Raw genomic sequence first — 20,595 nt, forward strand, 5'->3', positions numbered from 1 at the left:
TACCCAGATTCTCGTTACAAGCACTTCCCCATGGGCTCGTGGGCGAAGGTTGGGAAGTGAATGCTGAAAGACTTGGCAAAGAGTCCGTTGGTACCGTCGCCGTCGATCCAGGTGCAGGTAGGTTGGCTATGAGCGATTGTTAGCTTGCGATGGACTTATGTGTCAAGAAGTGACAAAACGAAGACTTACTGCTTTCCGTTATCGACCTTTAAGTAGAAGAGTTAGATCTTGGCTTGCTTCGATAGCTCAGCGTTACTTACATAGACTTTGCTTGGATACCAAGGTAATCCACACACCCGGCCAAAATCACCCGGCCAGGCATATCTCTCGCCTCCAACCCAGATAATAGCAACATAACGGCATCGTTAGTGGCATGAAGTGAGACGTAAGTGGCCTGCTGGCCGCTCTTCTGAGAGACCTGCACCTCTATGAGGCCCCCAGTTCCAATCTTCCGATTAGACTCCTCACCCAGTTTGTCTTGGTTGTTGTTCCAGGTCCGGATCCAACCGATCTTGCCTCTCATCGTACCGCTTCCATCTTTTTCGTCGAGGGCTGCACGGACGGAGACCAGGGAGTTGCGGCCTTTGGGCACATTGTTGAAGGCGCTGTCGAGGATGGTGAAGACGCTTGCGACGGCTCCGAGGATGCCGATGACATTGACCATGGGTACAAGGTAATGGCGCTTGGAATGAATAATAGTTGTCTATGTATGTCGCAGTGACCTATGGAGTGAAAGAAGAGCGAGACTCAGCTCTGGGGATATCTCATATCTTCCATGCCCATACTCATTCCATTAGTAGAATAGCTGCTCAAACTCTGTAGCAACCTGGGAAATGCATTTGTTGTAATTTCGGCATTTCAAATAACAATTTGCCCACGGCCGCAGCCCTCATAAAGTTGGTAGAGGGCCCCCATTTGCAGCTTTGAAGGCATCACCACGTCAGTTCTACTGTACAACACCAAGACCATCCTCAAAGGCCTCAAAAAAGCCCCCACACAAAAGTCATGTCACGCCACATAGTTGAGGGGGCGCAGCATGCAGGATGCAGAATGCGTAGTGCAGCGGTTGTAGGTTGAATCAGCCCTGCTCGCCTCACCATGCCGCCAGCCTGATTCACCTGACCTCTTAAGACCGTCCTTCAGAGCCTGCTTTCTTCCCCTCATCTCTGCTCTGTGTGCCTTTTTTACAGCTACACAAACTACGTGGCCTCCCCCATTGCCATGGAACCCCTGGGGGCTGTTGCGAGCTCAATAGCTCTTGGCCAAGCCATCGGCGCAGTCCGGCATATAGTGAGGCTAATGCACGAGATACCCGACATCCAGCATGATTTCAATGAGCTCAGGCAAGACGTAAGTCGCTCATTCTGGCCAACTCACAGGTGAATACTTAGACTTTTATAGATCAACCTCATCACAGCAATGCTCAATGACGTGCAGAATGAGATTGCTACACGGGGATCCAATTCGGTATTGGGAACAACGGGGGAAATGCTAGTGGGACGCACTGCCCAACGACTCGAAGAAATCAACAACGAGCTTCAACGCTTCGTGGAGCATTGCGGAAAGGAGTCGATAGACAACACTGTCAAGGCAAAGAAGCGGAAATGGATAATGCAAAGCGACAAATTGCAGAAACTCCGCGAAAAGGCCACTGACGCCAAAATTAATCTTCATCTAGCTCTCACTTCTCAAATCAGGGGCCTTATGTGCGAGCAGTAAGTGCTAAACCTAGGTATGTGCGGATGTGGGCTGACACAGAGCAGAGTCAGCGTGCTTCAACATCAATTCGAGATGTTGACGCTATACATCTCAAGTCGCGGGCCGCTAGGGACTTCCCTTATCATTGATTCCAATGATTCTTCAGAGGATGAGAAAAGCAAACGCCCTGAATCTGAGGCTGCAGAGCCAGCCTCGCCCCCTGACAGTTCAACTCAAACCCAGCTTACTCGTCGTGATGAGAACACATCTCCGACATACATCACCGCCATGAGGATAAGCAGATGTTCTCATCTCTGTCGCTGCCGATGTCACTCCAACCAGAACAGAAGTCGAAAAGCAAACTGGGCAATCCCTTTCATTGGATCATTGCTGGTTGAATACAGATCGGCCCCTAGGACTCAGCAGGCAGCTTGCAGCCATAAACATTGCAGTGCAACTACCGATACTGCCTTCGAGTTTAAGTACTACCCGCCTGAATGGCTATGGGAAGGTATGGTGTCGTTTGGTGCCTCATATCACAGAGCGAGAGGACTACGAGTCGCTCTCCGCCCAAAAAGAGTGCTACCACGCGTAAACCCAATTTTGCTGTCACTTATTGGCCCATTCGAGAATTTCTGCGATGCGATTAGGACTGGATCTTTACGTGTTTACCCCGATGATGAAATGGTCCAGCACAACGTTATCGAGGTGAGTTGCAGACCAAAACGTATAAAGAAAATAGTTGTCAAGTAACACAAAAGTTGGACAGTTTCTTCTACGCTGCAATAAACTCGCCCATGTAGAGGTGATTCTACATCTATGGAGGGAATTCTTGCCATTGCTCAACTTTCCACGGTACCAATCCTTTCCCTGTTGATTGATTCCAGCTGGAGGCTACATCCTGCTCGAGCGCTAATTCCTTCACAGAAGCCTAGTGTTACTAGCCGAGCACATTCTATTCAATCCAGACTTGACAGACCAGCTTAGGTCTCTCCTAAATCGAGTTATATCATCGGCGGATGAAAGCAACGAAGCTTACGACACGCGTCTTTGTCAAGCCATCTGGAAAGACCTCGACATATCCCTCATCCGTCAAGCACTCGACGACGAGCCCTGGACTGTCAACGAATTTACAGACGCCGGTTACTCACCACTAGAACTTGCCATTATCCTACGAAGGGATGGGCCAGAAGTTGTTGAGCTCCTACTTGCCCGAGGCGCCGATGCTAATTTACCGGACAGCTCGGGTGCAATACCTCTCATGGTTGCTGTAGGATGCGGCAACTTGGAGTGCATTCGGATCCTATCTCGGATCAAAGGGACTATAGAAGCGACTGATTTCTGGGGAAATACAGCACTACATTTAGCTGCCTGCCTCAACCGACTCGAGGCAGTCCAGCTACTGCTTACTGCAGGCTCTCGGGCATCGGTTGGCAATTGTTATGGAGAGACAGCACTACATGGGGTCGATTTAGTCAATTCGATCGATCCATCCAATTTGATCGGCTTACCCAAGAGGCAAGATGAACAAGCCGCAATAGAGATTTCACGACTCCTTCTCACACACCGAGGCATGGGGATCGAAGCGAAAACCTGCACAGGGAATACCCCGGTACTAGAGGCAGTAGGGACTAACAGAATCCACGTTGCCCGTTTTCTCGTCGAGGAAGGAGCTTTTTTGCATGTTATCAATGATTCAGGCAACACTCTGCTTCACATTGCTGCTGTTTCCTGCAACCTGCAAACCTTGCAGTACCTTGATAGTTTGAGTTTATCGGGGATGGACCTCAATCACCTCAATACCAATGGATCTACTGCCTGGGATATCTTTCAGGTCGCCATCTATACGCCATTAGGATACCTCGGCCGTGGGCGGCGCCCATCTATTGAAGAACAGCAAGCATTCACCAATCTCTACGAGGGAATTCGAAACAGGACGGCCGAGCAAGACATCACACGCCTCGAGCAAGTTTTGCACGCATTTTCACAAGGAGAAACAACTACTGCACGGTTCCTACTTCAAACTCTAGTCGAGGAGAAACGAAAATGGGCAAGTGGTCTTCACAAGTGGTATCGGATTCTTGCCGGTCAGGTACAGAAAGGAGAGCTAGATGCTGTCGTCGGGAGCATCGAAGATTACATCGAGGAGTTGCGGGAACTGATACAAAGCTCGGCCTGGGACCTCCCGTCTAGATTTACGCCTCGACCAGAACCTGAAGAGGACCGAGAGCTTGAGATGGAGGATCAGATTTCCAAGGAGTATGTGGATTCTGAAGATGGCAGTTATGGGGGAAAATATGACATTTAAGCCGGTTCAATGGCGAGGGCGAGGAAGATCAAAATCGTCGGCCTTGAGCCAGTTCGATGCAAGCGAGGCTTATCATGGGCATATGGGGTATTTCTTACAGTTTCAAGGTACACTTTTATTGCATTTTTGTCAACACGGATGCGAGAGGGCACTTGGATTGGAATCACATCTCTTTATTTTGAATGCATTAGTGCTACATGTCAGCTTCCCTCCCTTGCTCTGGCAGTCCATTCAGTGGCAGATCAGTTTCTACCACAATCCAGCATTGACGGTAAAGCTGTGTATATCGGCAGCGGCAATAATCGTTGGCCTTTTCCCTTCAGTCAAGCTTGCCTCTAGTTTCAATAATCTTGTCAATCAAACGCGCAGGGAGCTCTCTCACAAATGACGACTCATCCTCAAGTATCCACTCACTGACTCTTAGGAACTGCTCCCGAAAGATCCCCCAAAGACTCTCATCGGCGGCATTGGAACTCCCGGGCCGCGGGTAGAAGGGGTCGTTCCTCCAGAAACACCGAGCAGCAATCTCTACCCCTTCCTCATCCATGGGCATCGGGTTGCAGCAGCCAAAGTCTACAATCCACATGGAATGAGGTCCTAGAATATTTGCTTCAAACTTGCTGGATTCCGAGTTTGACGGGCGAGGGCGGGCAAGGACAAACTCGACGTCGTTGGCATCAATCCTCGCGACCCATAGGAGAAAGGCAAGACCCTCTGCCATTGTCTTTGCGTACGGCTCAATCGACATGCCGAGCTCTTCCATTTGGTCGATATGAAGAGGGAAATTCCGCAAACTGAAGAACGCAGGCTTTCCCGGTCTTCTAACCCAACCGTGTCTCCTATGGCCAAGGTACGGGCGGATGAGGCAGTGCTCGTTCTTCTTGTCGCCCATAATCACCTCACTATCATGGTCCTTTGCGTAATTGACCGCCAGCAATCTTCGGGCGGTCTCTGACACTGGCTGAACCTTCTCGCTGAGCAGCGCGTTGCAGGACGTGGAGCCTGGTGGCAGTCGCAGCAGGATCTTCGACCAGTCTGCGTCGCTTTTCTTGAGAAAACCGCGACATAAAGGGATGCGAAAGCTGGCGGCGTGTCGGGGATTTGAGTTGACAGCATTGTTCACGAGCCGATGGATATGGTACTCGTTGGTTATCGATCTGCCAGGGCCGCCATCCTCTCGTTTCATGCATGAAGCAGTCTGGTTGGCTGAAGAATTCACATCGGCCCAGACGCTGCCGCAGAAGCCCATCCCAATTCTCTCCAGTTGCTCTAAGGATGTTTCTGTGGTGAGATCGCGGCTAGCAGTCCGCACCGCTGTTGTCTAGCCCATATTGCGCCTGTCTAGCTACAGAGTCAATCAAGAATATTGTGACAAGAGAATTTGAGATCCGAGTGGATGAGAGAACTCAAGCCGCTAGCACATAATTATTCCAGCCGATGTTAAGCTCTGGGTTGTTAGCCTGGCTAAAACTCGAACTGCTAACGGTTAACGAGGCGCTCGCAATCTACGATGCTGAGAAAGACAGGCGGAGTGAAGAAAGATGGCAAAGAATGGATGCGAAAATCTCAACATCCCGAAAATGACTGGAAGAATTATGCCAAAACAGTCGGTTCTCACTCTCAATTGCCTTCCTCTTGTCGTTATCCTCAACTTTTGAAATGGCGGCATTGTCTAGGGTGGGCAGATTGCCTCCTACAATGAGTCTTACAAATAACACTGGTTCCCTATTTCGTGTTCAAGACATGGCGAGTCTTCTTAAAAATAAACCCATGGGCTCTTCTAAAGGAGCGAATTAATAAGCTACTGGTGATTGCTGCTTACAGAGGTCGTCTCGGAACACGGCTCGCCGCCTCGGTTTGGTGATCGGGAAGCCGTTCCAGACTCGGATATAGCATCCGATGGGCGCACTTTCAAGGAAAAGACCAACGTCTTCTCAACCGGGGCGGGAGAACAGAATTTATATTTTGGCCCAGGATCTCCATCCTTTTGACCCCCTCTTATCTAGCGAGACCCAGTCGGTGAAACTCCTCATGACTTCCGGAGGGCCGGAGTCCAAAATAGGAAGCTGGAGATCTATTTATACAGAACCCAAGGTGGAAGTTATTAACCATCCGCCCCGCGATTTTGGCAACTTCCAACAGCCAGTATTCTCACTCTTACCTACTTCCTTTTGCAACAATTATCATCATGGCAACCGAAGAACCCAAGGCCGAGGCGACGTACGAGGCAGGCTGCCACTGCGGCTACATCAGCCTCTCAGTAACACTCTCACCACCCCTGCCCGAGCACGAAGTCCTTCACTGCAACTGTTCCATCTGCCGTCGTGGAGGCTACCTCCTCGTTTGTAAGTCTTCCATTCCAGATTCTGCTTCAGGACGAGCCGCTAACTTGCCAAGACCCGTTTCACCCAAAGGTGACATGGCACCACGACTCGGAAGCACGTGTGTCGCGCTACGAGTTCAACACCAAGACGCGCGACCACATGTTTTGTCCCAAATGCGGTGCAAGCATCGGCATTGATTTCAAGAGATTCAAGCCCGATAAGCCGTATTACGGTATCAGTGTACGTATCTTCACCTCTGAGTCGCTTAAATTGTGTCAAGAACTGACAACCCTCCAGGTGAGACAGTTCAACGATGTGGACCTTGATTCGCTCAAGTACAAGAAGTTTGACGGTATTCACAAAATGGTGCCGGCAGGTGATTTGTCTGGGGTTGAAATCAATGCAGAAACGGGCGAGCCCACATCTTCTGGATCCCAGAAATAGAAGCTGTCAGTGATTTTTGAGAAACACCTGGCGTTGTTTGGAGATATCCGGTGGTGTGGTGTAAAGGGGGCTGGAGGGTGGTTGGACGGGCACGCCAATAGACGAATAGAGAAATGTATCGAGATCATTGTCGTTTCACCGATCGTCGCAGGTGTGCAAGCCATTTACGCAAGTTCTTGGAGGTGGAGGGATGACGATCCGCGCCATCATTGGTTTTAGCTTGAACTGACATGTTCCTTGTCCGCCTGGGCCAGAATCCGGGACCTTGAATCCACTTGATGGAGAGATTCAGCCCTTGGCCTGCAGGAATCAAGTCTTCTGATGGTTATTCAAGCTATCAATTTTGTGAGGGGAGACATTGTATCAAGAACTGATGCTTGAGATTAACCGTTGGTGACAATTCCAGCAACGTCACTGGCTTTCTCGTGGCGCTGAAACCCTGCCAGACATTAGAGGTCTTGCAGGGAGCTCTCCCGCTATGGCCCCCTCCACGCGGCTCCTCGCGCACCAAAAACGGATCGACGCGTAGCGCCATCACGGCCGCAAGCTGCTTAAAGCTCCCCCACTGCAGCTATCTCCGGTACGTACCCGCGGCATCGACGTCATCGACATTTACATCATGGCCTGCTCTGGATGCGAGTTTCCTTGGTTGTTTGCGTTTCCCATGATGAATCAAGCTCGAAGGAGGAGGCTGTTGTGTGACGCTAGCTGAGCTGGTGTCCGTGTCAATATTTCTGCTCTCCTCTCCCTGATCTCCGCGCGTTCCTCTTTCCTTTCTTTCCATTCATCATCATTATACCCGAGTTGGGGAGCTCACCTACACCTAATTCTCCCTCTACCTCGCAAGTTCGCCAACATGTCGAACTTCCAGGAGCATGTCGTGCCTTCGGGCCGGCAGCACTACAGCGGCCAGAACCGTGTGCCCAACGTTCGCGAGTTCATGGAGCAGTTGGACCAGGACAAGAAGGCCCGCGATGCCGCTATCGACGAGGAGCTCAAGCAGAACAAGATCCATGGTGAGACCAAAGATCACAAGAACGATAGAGCCGAGGCCATCCGCCGAAAGAAGGATACTCGCAAGGTGCGAGATCCTGTCACGGGAAAGGATGTCGATATCCGGGACGCCGATCTTGACTTTACTGAAGCGGTCGAGAACCCACAGGTATGTGTGGTAACTATGCGACATGCAATGGTCAATCTAACCCTCATCGTTAGTTGTCCGTTCCCAATGAGAATCTAGGAAAGCCCGCGACTATCGCGACATCGTCAAAGCAATCCGGAGAAGAATATCGCTACGCCCAGGATGTCACCGCGCCCCCAGACCCCGTCCAGGAGGGCGCCACCTCTGATGTCCCAATTCGCAGCGAAAAGACTTCAGTCCTCTTCTACAAGACTCCTTCTATCAGCTACGAGCCCATGTTCGAGATTCTCGAGCAGCGCTCCAATATCCTCTGTATCGGTATCTTTATCGCCATTGTCTTTATTGGAAAGATGTTCGGCGGTCGTCTCCTGGGTCTGATTCCGCTGGGCTTCTGCGTCTCTTCTGGTGTCTTCCTCTGGACCAAAGACTTGATTCGACAGGGCCGAGATCTCGAGTGGTCAAGCGAGCAAGAACGCGGTGAGACTGCTACCGCGAACCTGATTCCTGAGTCTGTGGAATGGATGAACACCATGCTGGGCATCATGTGGGGGCTTATCAACCCCGAGATGTTTGCCGCCGTGGCCGATACGTGAGTGAACATCTTTGCTTGATGTTGCAATACTAATAAGAGGCAGTCTTGAGGATGTCATGGCCGCTTCCGTTCCTGGTGTCATCGAACACGTCCGCGTCGCCGATATCTCGCAGGGAAACAACCCCATTCGTATCCTCAACATGCGAGCTCTGCCCGACTCCCACGTTCAAGACATCAAGGACGAGCAGCACCGACAAAACGAGAAGAACACTGACCCCGAGGAGTTGGCTGCCAATGAGCAGGCTGGTTCCTTCTACAACCTCGAGGTTGCCATTGCCTATCACGCCAAGCCTTCTGGTCAAGATATTGCTTCCAAGGCTCGCAACATGGGTATGCAGCTGGTCTTCTACCTCGGTATCAAGGGTCTTTTCGGTGTCCCCCTGCCCATCTGGGTCGAGCTTATAGGTCTTGTTGCGACGGCTCGAGTCCGTGTTCAACTGACCCCCGACCCTCCTTTCCTCAAGGCGCTCACTTTCACCCTCATGGGTATCCCCAAGGTGCAAGCCGGATGTACTCCCATGATTGAGAAGGGTGTCAACATTCTTAACCTGCCTCTCATCTCCAACTTTGTCAACTGGGCTATTGGCGCAGCGGCATCCATGTATGTGGCGCCCAAGAGCTTGACCCTCGATCTCAGCAAGATGCTCCAGGGTGATGATATCAAGAAGGAGACCCTCGCACTTGGTGTCATGTTTATCCGTATCCACAAGGCTGTTGGTCTCAGCAAGCAGGACCAGCGTGGCAGCAAAGGTGGTGGCTCTGATCCTTACATCACCATCAGCTGGAGCAAGTTCTCCAAGCCCCAGTTCTGCACGCGTGTTATCCAGGATGACCTCAACCCCGTTTTTGAGGAGAGCTGTGGCCTTCTCGTCACCAGCGACCTTCTCATCGCTGATGAGCAGCTGTCGGTTGAACTTTGGGACAGCGATCGATCATCCGCCGACGATGTTGTCGGCAAGGTCGAGCTCAGCATCCAGAAGCTGATCCAGCACCCCGGCAAGATGTTCCCTCAGGTTTCCAAGCTTCGGGGTGTCAAGGCTGAGAGTGAGATGCCTGGCGAGCTCCACTGGGAAGTCGGCTTCTTTGGAAAGACTCAGTTCCGCAAGGCGCTCCGAACCGATGGCAGAGATCTAAACCTCCCCAAGGAACTCGCCGACAAGCCCGAGCTTCAGGAAAACAAGGGCTCGATCGATAACCAGGAGGAAGATGCCGTCATCCACACTCCTCCCGACCCTCTCTGGCCTTCTGGTGTTCTCAGCGTTGTTGTCCACCAGATCGTTGGTCTGGAGCTCGCCAATATCAAGGGCTCCGAGGGTAAGAGGAAGGGCAAGGAGTACGAGCCTGCACGGCCCGAGGCTGGCGAGGTCAAGGAGGAACAAGCCAAGTCTCTGCCCAGCTCGTACTGCACCATCTTGGTCAACGACGATCTTGTCTACAAGACCCGAACCAAGGTTGTCTCTTCCCAGCCAATCTTCAACGCCGGAACTGAGAAGTTCATTCGTGACTGGCGCTCCTGCATCGTCACTGTGGCGGTTCGCGACTCGCGCAACCGACAGCACGATCCCATCATCGGTGTTGTGCCTCTCAAGCTGACTGATGTCCTCCTGACGAGCAGCGAATCCACTCGATGGTATCCTCTCGACGGAGGCATCGGCTTTGGTCGTATCCGTATCTCGCTCCTCTTCCGATCGGTTGAGCTTCGTCTGCCCCCTCCTCAGCTCGGCTGGGATATTGGCACATTTGAGTTCCTCTCTGACACAATCACCACCACCAACTATGCTCCTGCCAACCAGGCCAGACTCCGATTCAGGACTGGCGGCTCATCGGCCAACGTCAAGAAGCAAGTCTCTTCTCGCGAGGGTGACGGTCTCAAGTTCGACATTAGTGGTGAAGATGGTACCCAAAATGTTCGCCTGCCTGTTCGTCATCGCTACAGCTCACCCATCTTTGTCGAGTTCTACCCTAGTGGAAAGCGAAGTCCCGACGCGTATGCGGTACTGTGGCTTCTGGAGCTCGTTGACGGTGAGGAGACCGACTTTGATATTCCCATCTGGAAGTGCAACAACAGCATGCGACTCTCCCAGAACTACATCACTGAGGAGAACTACCGCACCATCCCGGATATCGAGATGGAGCAGGTTGGCCGTGTTCGTTTCCGAGGCCGTTTCTCAGCTGGAACAGACTCGGACCACATCAAGTTTGTCAGCTCCAACGATACCCGCGAGACAATCGAGACCTGGGAGGCCTGCTACGCCGAGGGTGTGCGCCAGCAAGAGGTGCACGCTGAGGTTCCTCCTGTGATCCAGAAGCTTCACGACGAGTCCTTGACCCATGGCCGAGACATTCTCGCTCAAGCAGACGAGAAGCAAAAGGCGAAGTGGCTTGCCAAGGACGGTACTGACTGGAGCGGAGCCTTTGGTGAGGATCCGTCTGCTCTGATGGCCAAGCGCGATCGTCCCTCTCGAGATAGCGAGGAGTACGACGACTTTGACCAGGACGACGTTGATGACGATTCTGATCCCGATCTGGGCATCCAAGATGCCGAGACGGAGCCTTCGGAGCCTTCGGAGAATGGCCGCCCTTCTGTGGACACCAACGCGACTGCTAACACGAGCGCGACGAGCGGTTCTCAGGCCAGCAGCAACAGCCTGAACCCCATCAAGAAGATCAAGTCCTACCGCGCCGAGAGCCGCGACATGCACCGTCGACACAGGGGTCTCATGCAATGGCGACCGATGCGAAACATGCAGTTTGCCAAGGACGAGGCCAAGTTTGCCGTACGAAAGGTGGTGAACCTGGGAGCGCTAGATGGGCGAAAGCCTGATGTTGAGACCGAGGTCTAATGTTTCTTTTGTACAAGGGTGTAATTGGATTGGGTACATGGGGAGGCAAACGGATTGGATGAGATTGATGATTATGATATTCCTGTAACAATACTGCTCGGTAGGCTTCTTGCAGAATGATTCACAACCTTTGAAGGTATTTCGAGTGCGCACGTGATCCGACTGTTGGAGATCAGATTGGAGACAAGCAAAAGAGATAATGTCTTCGCATGCATGACTTTCACTTGGCGTTTCGATCGTGATGTGAGAGCTCAGGTAATTGCAAGGTGTTTGCTGTTTGAAGTTGATTTCGTTTGATGCCTCCCATCAGGAGGGATGCTTCAGAGCACGTGAGCTGAGTCGCATCACCAATCATCGCCTTCTCTCCATCAACTTTCAAGAGCCGGACATTGATCATTCAACATCCTTAATATCCAACTCACATCAATAATTATTTCTCGGGAATGCCTTAACGATCATTCTCTCCGTCAAGAATTCATCTCCTAGTATATATCTCACCGGCATACGACGCGTCTCACTGAAACACGACGCGCTGTTGAGCGTGTCAAACCCGCAGCATGGACATTAGCAGCCTCGACCAGAGCGCGGGGAGCCAAAGGAAGTTATTCAACATACCAGGGCACCTTTCACGAGCAGATTCGGATATGGGCAGCATCGAATCAGAAGACCCCCTGGCCAGGGATGCACCAACGAGAAGTCACACCCAAAGCCCGGTTAAGCAGGTTGCGAACCCACCACAAAACTCGTTGACACCAGGCCGTCAAACAAAGATCGCCGTCGTATTGACCAGATCGCCGGGACACTGGGACTCGTTTAATGAGGTCAACGTTACGGATGAGGACCTCGACGGTCCCGTCATCTCGGACTTGACACCACGGGGAGAGCCCAGAACATTGTTCAAACCAGTCAGCACCCTCGTCGTGCCGAGTCCGAGTGGACCATCAACGGCAGTTTCCAGCGACACAGCCTCAACCACTCCCGCTCGCGGTCGGGGAAGACCAAAGGGTTCGGTCAAGAAGCGTGACGGACAGCTCACAGCCGCAGCCTCCCGTCAGGCCCGGCAAATCAAGACCCGGCCTCATCTCAACGGTTTCCCGAAGCGAAGAGGACGGCCACCCAAGAACCCTTCGCCGCCACCGAGGGACATTTACCGTCGGGTTGACGTGCCGTTTATCGCCTTCCTGTGTGAGTGGGATGACTGCAAGGCGGAGCTGCACAACCTTGAAACGCTGCGGCGGCACGTCTACATCGTTCACGGTGACTCAGTTCAGTGTCTATGGGGGTCTTGTGGACGTCGAGAAGAACCTTATGAGTTTGACGATGACGAGAGCTTCAACAAGCATGTTGAAGAGGCGCACCTGGTACCGCTTTCATGGCACGTCGGCGATGGCCCAAACAACAAAGGCTGCCGGAAAGCCGCCGAGAACGAGATACCAGACTATCTAAAGGATGAGAATGGGAACCAGGTGACGCCGTCAATACGAGATCAGCAAGAAGAGGACATTATGACCTGGAGGAAGAATCGACGCAAGCTAAAGGAGCTGCTGATTCGCATGAACGAGAACCTCCCAGACGAGCCCGATGCGGATATTATCGACGACGATGCTGCATGATGATGGCTTTCAGGGTAATATCGTCGCGCACAAGCGTTTTTGATGCACGTGGAAATTTATCGACCAAGGTTACTTTTGAAACCGCCCGTCTTTTTCTTGCTCAAAGTTACGGGACCTTGCAGACACCACCCTGCTCTTTGAAGTTGTGCTTGACCATCAAGATCGACCATTCACACGAGATAATGAACACGGAGCCTTGGATCCGGTGGCTGTTCCCCCGGTTTGCGTGAGGCTGAAGAGACTCGGCTTAATAGGATACCCGGCAGTCCCGAGATTGATATCTTCATGAAGCCTTGTTTGGTGTTGAAACGGTCCAGGAACTCCCGGGGGCTGTGTTCCAAGCTCAGCCCTGCGGAAGCCAAAAAGTCAAGCCTTGGATCAATTACAGAAACATGATTTCACCCAACCGCAACTAGTCCAATCCTTCCCTGGCTAGTGCATCTCAACCCCGGCATATCACTGGTTTAGAGGCGTCTTCAACTCCGATTACCCGAGATGGAGGGGCGGGAGCTTACACGCTACATCGGAACAGTCACTCTCCGGTACTTGAGGGTAACAATCAATCAATTACAATATTATTAGAATAGCACCAAACAAGATGTAATTTTCCCAATAGATCGTCAGATTGGCCGGTCGGGCCGTCTAGTAGTAACCCTTGCCAGAGATGGGCTCCTGCACCTGGATGAGACCAGGGGCGGCCAGAGTGTGAGCAGGGATATCATCGACACTCTGGAAGTTGTTGGCGGTGGTCAGCGCGGCATGGGTGAAGCCGCCAGCGACGAGCTCGTTGAAGGGGAACTTGGCCTGGAGCTTGATGGTGTTGCCGACCCAGCGCACGTTCTCGGCCTTGACGCTCTTGGGCACCTGCAGGCCCGTCTGGTAGGTGATGTACAGACCGCCAGTCTTGGCCTTGTAGGCGATGACCTTCTCGGCAGCCTTGGAGACCTTGAGGGTCGCCTCGAAGGAGAGAGTCTGGTCCTTGGCCTTGATCTTGGCGATGGCGCCGCCGTTGACCAGCAGAGGAGGGAAGATGGGGAGCTTGATTTGCTTGATATCCTCGGGGCACGAGCCAGGAACAACAAAGCCCTGAAGAGCAGACCAAGCAAAAGCAGCAGGAACCGTGGTCAGGAAAGGCGACTCGGAGGGGATCTGGTCGAGGTAGAGACGGTAGAAACCATTCTGCTCACCCTCCTGACCGATGACGGCCGAGATGAGACGGACCACCTCGGGAAGACCCTCCTTGCTGAAGATGACGTTGGCGTCCTGCAAGACGCCGAGGACGACGGCGGTGAAAGTCTCGGCGAGGGAGATGGCGTCCTTGAGGTTGGAGGTGGGGAACTTGTACTTGCAGGGCGAGGGCGCAAACTTGTTGGCTGACTTGAGAGTTGCGAGGGCTCCGATGGCGTGCTGCTCCTCTTGCTGCGATGGTGTTGGTGAGTGAAGACGATGTAAGAGGGTGGAAAACTTACAGCTAGAACAGTCTTGATGACGTTCTCAGCCTCATAACGCTTATCCTTGGGAACCTCAAAGCCCTTGACACTGTTGGTGATGTTATACAGCAAAGAGTTAAAGAAGGCGGTCTCAAAGAGCTCGTTAAAGGCGATAAGCTGAAAGGCGATGGTAGATCCAGGACCTAACTGAGTAGGCAGAGGACCACCGGGAAGCTTTCCTCCAGCCTGCAGAGAGATCTTTTGCTCCTGCTGAGGGTCCGGGTTGGGAAAGCCATTACCGCTGGGGATGCTGAAGCCTCTCGGGAGGGCACCTGCGACGGCAGAGCCAACGATGCCAGCGGCGGCAAAGAGTGTTGAGAAACGCATATTGTGTTTTTTATATATATATGATGATGAAAAGAGAACGAGTGATGATGGTTTGAAGTGAGATGTGAAGGGAGGGCTTGGGTCTGGTTATGTAGTCAAGATTGAGTTCCCCTCCAGTGGACAAAACGGAGGAGACCGGTGCATCAAAGCAATTTTGAGTTCGCTGCGAGAGTGAGGCACTGCTGTGCTTACTTTGGGAGTATCATGACGCCATACAACACAAAGGTCCAATGCATCCTTCGGTCCCAGCAAGATCCGAGAAAAGGCATCAGCCTTAGACTAATCCTCCCAGTCTAGACCTGGCTTTTTCCCCGGTTCGGGCGGGAAGACGGTTAACACGGCTTCCCCAAGCTGACGGTACTGGCCTCCATCCTTGTTCGGTATTTCAAGAGCCGTCATCGATATAGAAACAAATTAAAGGAGGGAGGGGGGGTTCTACCGCATGTGCCGAAAAAAGCCAATTGCAAAACCAACGCCTCCCACATGAAATAAGCATCCCAATGGCGTGCTATTCAATGCAACACTGCGAGTTTTTTTCCTACAAACTTCATGGTTTGATCCAGGTGCATGGCGGTGCAAGAGCAGGCTTGCCAAGGCGCGCTTATCGTGCGTCCGTGAGGCAAAGATTCCTAGCGCCAGGGGATAAACATCCTCCCGGCAGATCTGTTTCCCGAATGTGGAAATAGGGCTGAGGATGTGTCTTGGCGGAGGTCCGTCCGTCAGGGACCGGTTCTCACGGGTAAGCAAGACGTTGCAAAGAAAACATCAAGTGGGAGATCCGTATACACTCGGTGGATCTTACAAAGGGTTTTCAGTAAGATCACTGTTTTTTCTCAGTCTTTGGGCTCATATCTCATCTGGAAAGTAGACCTAAGTGTGATGCTGTGCGACTACGTGATGTCATGATGTCGACTTACAGACACTCCCCAAGAACAGGATTCACCACCAGACAAAACTATTGAAAGCTATTAATTAGATCTTCGCATTCTTCCAAGTATCATGCGTCTTTATCTTGTATTAACAAGCTTAAATGGTCGATCAGTTCAAATACGTGCTCCTCACTGTATAGCATCTGCGATCGGATTCGTCTCGATCGTTTCTCCCTTCGGACCGAAGCCTCATGCAACCCAACGGTAGATTCCAACGCAACGTCGTATTTAGTAAGCTTCTTTTTATTACCTCAGACTTGCTTCAGCTCGGACTCTAGAGATAGAACCGTTCTGTACGAAATTGGATACGGGTTGTTCCAGGACTATTCCACGGCCTCTCACTCGCTGTTCAAGTTTGAGGCACGTTTCCCCAGACTGATGACAAGGTTTACGCCAGTGATCTTGGTGACAGTGTTCCTGGCTGCTATGGATAAGCCTCAACATATTCAGCCTCCACAGTAGCATCGACATGCCCGCCCAGGGCCGGGACGAAACCAGAGGTACAGTGCCCATGGCGACTCTAACACGCGGTCCAAGAACAAACAAAACACCAAAAGGGCAAAATACCCACTCAAAATATGAAAAGGATTAGGGCAAGATATAATCACAGTAATCGGTACTTTCTGCCTAGTTTTCCATAAACTCATCACAAGGCATATCCTTACACAGTCTTACCATCCGTTCTGTCTGGAAACCCGCCAAGGTCAACCTGGCTATTCTTCTTCGCTGCCTCCTCATTAAACTCCTTAATCGCGATGTCGAGTGCTTCTTGACACTCTTCCCGCCACGTACATGACTCCTGTGTATCCGGATGGTCTTCGCCGAGCACCTGACGCCGAAGGCGAACGCAGTCCTGCAAGAGGGCGAGAGCTTCACCGAGGACTTCGAGTCTTATAGACATGCTCGGGTCACACAGTTCACCCTGTAGCTTCCACGTCTCTGCGAGGTTTTGCATGCTGAGAAGCGTCGTTGGGTGCTCCTCGCCAAGTATCCTCTTCCTCACATCCATCACACGCACTTGCAACTCTTCCGCCTCGCCTAGGTCACCTTGCTCGTACAGCGTGACTGCTAGGTTTCCTAGGCTTGTGAGTGTGTCAGGGTGTTCTTCGCCGAGAACCCGTTTCCTTATTTCCATCACGTCCCGCTGCAACTGCGCGGCCTCGTCCAATCGCCCCTGGTCGCGGATAGTCACCGCCAAATTGTTCATGCTGATGAGTGTATCAGGGTGTTCTTCACCCAAAACACGCTTCCTTGTCTGGAAAACTCGTGTCTCCAGCTCTTCTGCCTCCTCTGACCGACCTAGATCACTAATTGTTCTCGCGAGGTTACTCATCGCATCAAGCGCCCTGGGGTGCTCCTCGCCTTCTGCTTGCTTCCAGGCCTCCATGACCCGGGTTTCTAGCTCTTCCGCCTCTTCCAGTTGATCTTGCCGCCAGAGTGTGGAGGCAAGGTCAGAAATAACGGTCAACGTCTCGGGGTGCTCAGCTCCTAGCAATTCCTCCCGGGTACGAATCGCCTCTCGCTGCAACCGCTCTGCTTCAGAATATCGACCTTGGAACAAGAAAAACCCGCCAACCCTATGGCGGAGAGATGCCTTGACCAACTTATCCTCCGTCTCTGAATCAGGGCCCTTCTTCTCTGTCTGTGAATCAATGTCATCCGAATTCAAGACAGCGTAGGCGTGCGCAAGGTATGCGCTGCATGTCGGAATGTCTTCAAAGTGGCCGTAAGGATAGGCGTCCGAGACTGCAAGAAGCGCCCATCTTTTGAACTCTTCCTTGGTACCGTTTCGATTCAACCAAGCACGGGTTACCAACTGTACCAGACGGTGCATGTTATGATCGCCGCGTTTCTCAGCAATGATGAAGCTGAAAGCTTTGAGAACCCCAAGAGCCTTGACAAGCTGCAGAGCACTGCTGGACTCCCCTTTCTTCTCCTCGCTGTAAAACTCGAGGAAATCCATGGGGATGGATTGTCGGTCGAAGAGACTCATGAGGGAGAGAAGCTCGGCTGCAAAGGGATATTGTCGCTCGATCTGCCGAAAAGAAAGAATCCAGGTTTCGGTGACGGCACGAGGTGTTGCCAAGTCTCTCCCAACTGCCTCAAAATCCTCGCTCAGTAGATCGACCAAGCCCTTTTCGCTCTCTTCCAATAGCTCCAAATACTTGTTGACAGTGATGGTATTTTCCTGGATAAATGCGGATGCTTGGACGAGCGCAAGGGGTAGGAACTCAAGCCGGGATGAAAGTCGCAGCAAATCCTTGGGGTCCTCGTCGATGCCTTGAAGTCCGCGGCTAAGAAGCTGAACTGACTCGTCTTCGTCCATCTTATTCACCTCGATGGGGCGCTTCCCTTTCGTGAGCCTTGAGCCCACCTGCAGATTCCTCGTTGTGAACAGAATGGTTCCATGTGCACAATCGGGTATGTATTCGCCAAGCTTCTCTCCCGCCCCTGAAGGAAAGAAGAGCTGCATGTCGTCGGCATTATCGATGACCATCAGCCATTTCCGACTGGCCTTGCTTTCAAGCCAATCTTTGACAACCAACAGGCTATCGAGACCACTTGACTCATCATAGCCAGGGATCTCGCATTCTCTGGCGATATTGGCATAGGAGTGGGCAAAGCGCTCTGCACTATTGGCATGAACCCAAAAGACGGATATTTCTGGGTGAGCTTCCTGTAGCCAGTAGGCATACGCAAGTGCAACCTGCGTCTTTCCAACACCTCCGAGACCACATAGTGAAGCACGGAGGTGTGCCTTGTTCCGTGCCGCAGGCTCCGAGTGACCCAGCTGATCCTTCAGTGATTCAATGACCTCCGATCTCCCAACAAAGTCCGGATTGCTGGTATAAGGGATGAGATAATGCGGTGTGGCCTCATCAACCTGCTCAGTGTGGTGTTTCTTTGATTCAGCCTGCCCCTGTTGCTCAATCTTCTTTATCCAACGCTTAAGCTCGCCGCATATTGCCACGAATCCTGGCTCGGTGCGGCTGCCGAACTTTGTCATTTGAGCATGGTCGCTGTGTATGCCAATTGAGATGTATCCGGGGAGGGTGGCTGAGTGTTTTGGCACAACAACGCCAATCCTTTTCATGGGCAGCTCTTCGTAGAAGCAAGTGATGTCAATGTCGTTTGTTGGCTCCTTGTTTCGGGCCATGATCAATGTGTGAAAGCAATCTTGGATGCGAGCGAGAACCTCGGAGTCCCGCGTGAGGAGCTGGACGATGTCGGTGTTGGTCTGCTTCATCATGCCCACAGAACGAGACAACATCTCTCCCCATTTGGCGAGGCTTGATCCATGATGTGGGGTTCCAAGAAAGATGATACCTCGAGTCAGGTGAAAGATACTTTGGAGATGTGCTTCGGGACGCTGTTTCGCTGTCACCAGGGCATCTTGACAGACCAATCCGCCGAGACTATGGCAGACAAAGATGATGGGCCTCTCCGCCTAAATGTGTGAGTAGGAGATCAGAAAATGATTAGTTGAGGTGCTTACTGTATCATCAGACTGTCTTTGTGAGGCAAGAGATGTCAACAAAGTGTGAGCATGATCCGAAACTCGATTTTTGGACGAGTCGACCAAGCCCGCATCGTACCCATACGTAAGGATACGACAGTTCGGGACCTGTGACGGAAGAAAAACTTTTGGCCAAGGCTGTACCTCCGTTTTGGCGGTCCACGTCTTTTCACAGTCGCCATTGAGACCGTGGATGAAGACGATGCTAATAATGTCCTTGTTAGAAGGTAATCCAAATCTCAGGATTATTCTTAGCAAGTCTTTACTCAATTTTATCGTCCTGTGAGCTATGGAGGACCTTTATTCCAGAATAAAAGAAGGATTTGGCCCGTCGTGGTTGTGATTCGGACGGAGCTTCAGGGGCTGAGGCGCCGGGGGCCCGGATCTCAGAGGCCGGAACTCCGTTGGTGGTCCGGTCATGGTCCGGTTTGCTGCGGAAGATCCGACGACGTATTGAAGACAACATGGCCACAGGATATGGCTTGGAGCTCAATACAAAGCTCTATAGTTCATTTAGACTGAAAAATACAGGTTTAAGCTGCTCGTGTCGAAAGAGCCGGACTTGAAACAGTATTGTACTCTGCTAAGCGCCCGGCTCAAACACCATACGACGTCTCCTAAGCGCCGGTGTTGGTTGAGTGCAGCGGGGTCATGTTTCAACCACCTTGGCATCGATCCTCGAATCAGATTTCAATAGTGGCCATGCTGCGGGCTGTGAAGAGTATTGATCTAATAAACGAAGGTCTCGGCCCGTCAAGGTGAGGGGGAACGGGCCGCTTTGATGGTGTGGTGATTGAGGAAGTAAAAGAATCCCGATGCCAAGCCTGGGAACACGTGACCACCTTAGTGGTCTACAACACACCAACACACTCATTGATTCTTAAAGATATGGAATACAGATAGTATTTATCCATTCATTATGGTTCGTATATACAGAGCAATAGGACATTCCTCGTTTACTTACCGAGTAGCTTTAGGTCGGCTCTAAGCGACCCACCATGGCGTGGTACGGAGCTCAACATCCAAATCAAGAGTCGGCATCTTCTGAGATGACAAAGAACTTGCTGAGGAATGTAGCAAATGCCACCAACCAGATATCGATCAAAAAGGAGGGCAAGTGGCACAATGCCACGAGGACCAGTGAGTATCCAGTTCAGGGCGTTTCTTGAACACGGTGCCTGGTTGATGGGAGCAACAAAAATAAAAACATACAACAGCGGGGATTCGCTGGTCGTCACCGACCCAACTACTAATCCGCCCCTCACTGGCTTATCTATGGGAGAGCGGACGGGATCCCGAGTTCTCCAGTGGGTATGGTCGTATGTGCTAGGGAAAGGCCGATTCCCGGCTCAAGTGCCGGAGCTGAGAG

The 20,595-nt window shown here is 51.9% G+C and overlaps 8 protein-coding genes across 8 annotated transcripts; 4 read left to right on the forward strand and 4 right to left on the reverse strand.

Moving 5' to 3' along the window:
* Positions 1-14: 14 nt before the first annotated feature.
* NCS57_01059200 (uncharacterized protein) lies at positions 15-664 on the reverse strand (the record flags this gene model as incomplete). The annotated part of the gene is made up of 3 exons (XM_053060333.1): positions 15-126; positions 190-206; positions 311-664. The coding sequence occupies 3 exons, from the start codon at positions 662-664 to the stop codon at positions 15-17; spliced, it is 483 nt and encodes a 160-aa protein (XP_052910727.1).
* Positions 665-1,221: 557 nt separating this feature from the next.
* NCS57_01059300 (uncharacterized protein) lies at positions 1,222-4,006 on the forward strand (the record flags this gene model as incomplete). Its single annotated transcript, XM_053060334.1, has 3 exons — positions 1,222-1,350; positions 1,402-1,715; positions 2,626-4,006. The coding sequence occupies 3 exons, from the start codon at positions 1,222-1,224 to the stop codon at positions 4,004-4,006; spliced, it is 1,824 nt and encodes a 607-aa protein (XP_052910728.1).
* Positions 4,007-4,325: 319 nt separating this feature from the next.
* On the reverse strand, positions 4,326-5,255 carry NCS57_01059400 (DUF3669 domain-containing protein; the record flags this gene model as incomplete). Its single annotated transcript, XM_053060335.1, has 1 exon — positions 4,326-5,255. The coding sequence occupies one exon, from the start codon at positions 5,253-5,255 to the stop codon at positions 4,326-4,328; it is 930 nt and encodes a 309-aa protein (XP_052910729.1).
* Positions 5,256-6,194: 939 nt separating this feature from the next.
* NCS57_01059500 (CENP-V/GFA domain-containing protein) lies at positions 6,195-6,774 on the forward strand (the record flags this gene model as incomplete). Its single annotated transcript, XM_053060336.1, has 3 exons — positions 6,195-6,351; positions 6,404-6,570; positions 6,628-6,774. The coding sequence occupies 3 exons, from the start codon at positions 6,195-6,197 to the stop codon at positions 6,772-6,774; spliced, it is 471 nt and encodes a 156-aa protein (XP_052910730.1).
* Positions 6,775-7,630: 856 nt separating this feature from the next.
* Positions 7,631-11,350, forward strand: NCS57_01059600 (uncharacterized protein; the record flags this gene model as incomplete). Its single annotated transcript, XM_053060337.1, has 3 exons — positions 7,631-7,936; positions 7,990-8,504; positions 8,551-11,350. The coding sequence occupies 3 exons, from the start codon at positions 7,631-7,633 to the stop codon at positions 11,348-11,350; spliced, it is 3,621 nt and encodes a 1,206-aa protein (XP_052910731.1).
* A 557-nt stretch (positions 11,351-11,907) lies between these two features.
* Positions 11,908-12,963, forward strand: NCS57_01059700 (C2H2-type domain-containing protein; the record flags this gene model as incomplete). Its single annotated transcript, XM_053060338.1, has 1 exon — positions 11,908-12,963. The coding sequence occupies one exon, from the start codon at positions 11,908-11,910 to the stop codon at positions 12,961-12,963; it is 1,056 nt and encodes a 351-aa protein (XP_052910732.1).
* Positions 12,964-13,605: 642 nt separating this feature from the next.
* NCS57_01059800 (uncharacterized protein) lies at positions 13,606-14,822 on the reverse strand (the record flags this gene model as incomplete). The annotated part of the gene is made up of 2 exons (XM_053060339.1): positions 14,433-14,822; positions 13,606-14,382 (listed from the first exon to the last, which is right to left on the reverse strand). The coding sequence occupies exons 1-2, from the start codon at positions 14,778-14,780 to the stop codon at positions 13,606-13,608; spliced, it is 1,125 nt and encodes a 374-aa protein (XP_052910733.1). The 5' UTR covers positions 14,781-14,822.
* Positions 14,823-16,370: 1,548 nt separating this feature from the next.
* Positions 16,371-19,692, reverse strand: NCS57_01059900 (uncharacterized protein; the record flags this gene model as incomplete). Its single annotated transcript, XM_053060340.1, has 3 exons — positions 16,371-19,157; positions 19,206-19,431; positions 19,493-19,692. 3 exons carry the CDS (start codon positions 19,690-19,692, stop codon positions 16,371-16,373), a joined length of 3,213 nt encoding a protein of 1,070 aa, XP_052910734.1.
* Positions 19,693-20,595: the final 903 nt, after the last annotated feature.

The sequence above is a fragment of the Fusarium keratoplasticum genome, chromosome 8 (assembly GCF_025433545.1).
Source record: "Fusarium keratoplasticum isolate Fu6.1 chromosome 8, whole genome shotgun sequence".
NCBI classification, from domain to species: Eukaryota; Fungi; Ascomycota; class Sordariomycetes; order Hypocreales; family Nectriaceae; genus Fusarium; species Fusarium keratoplasticum.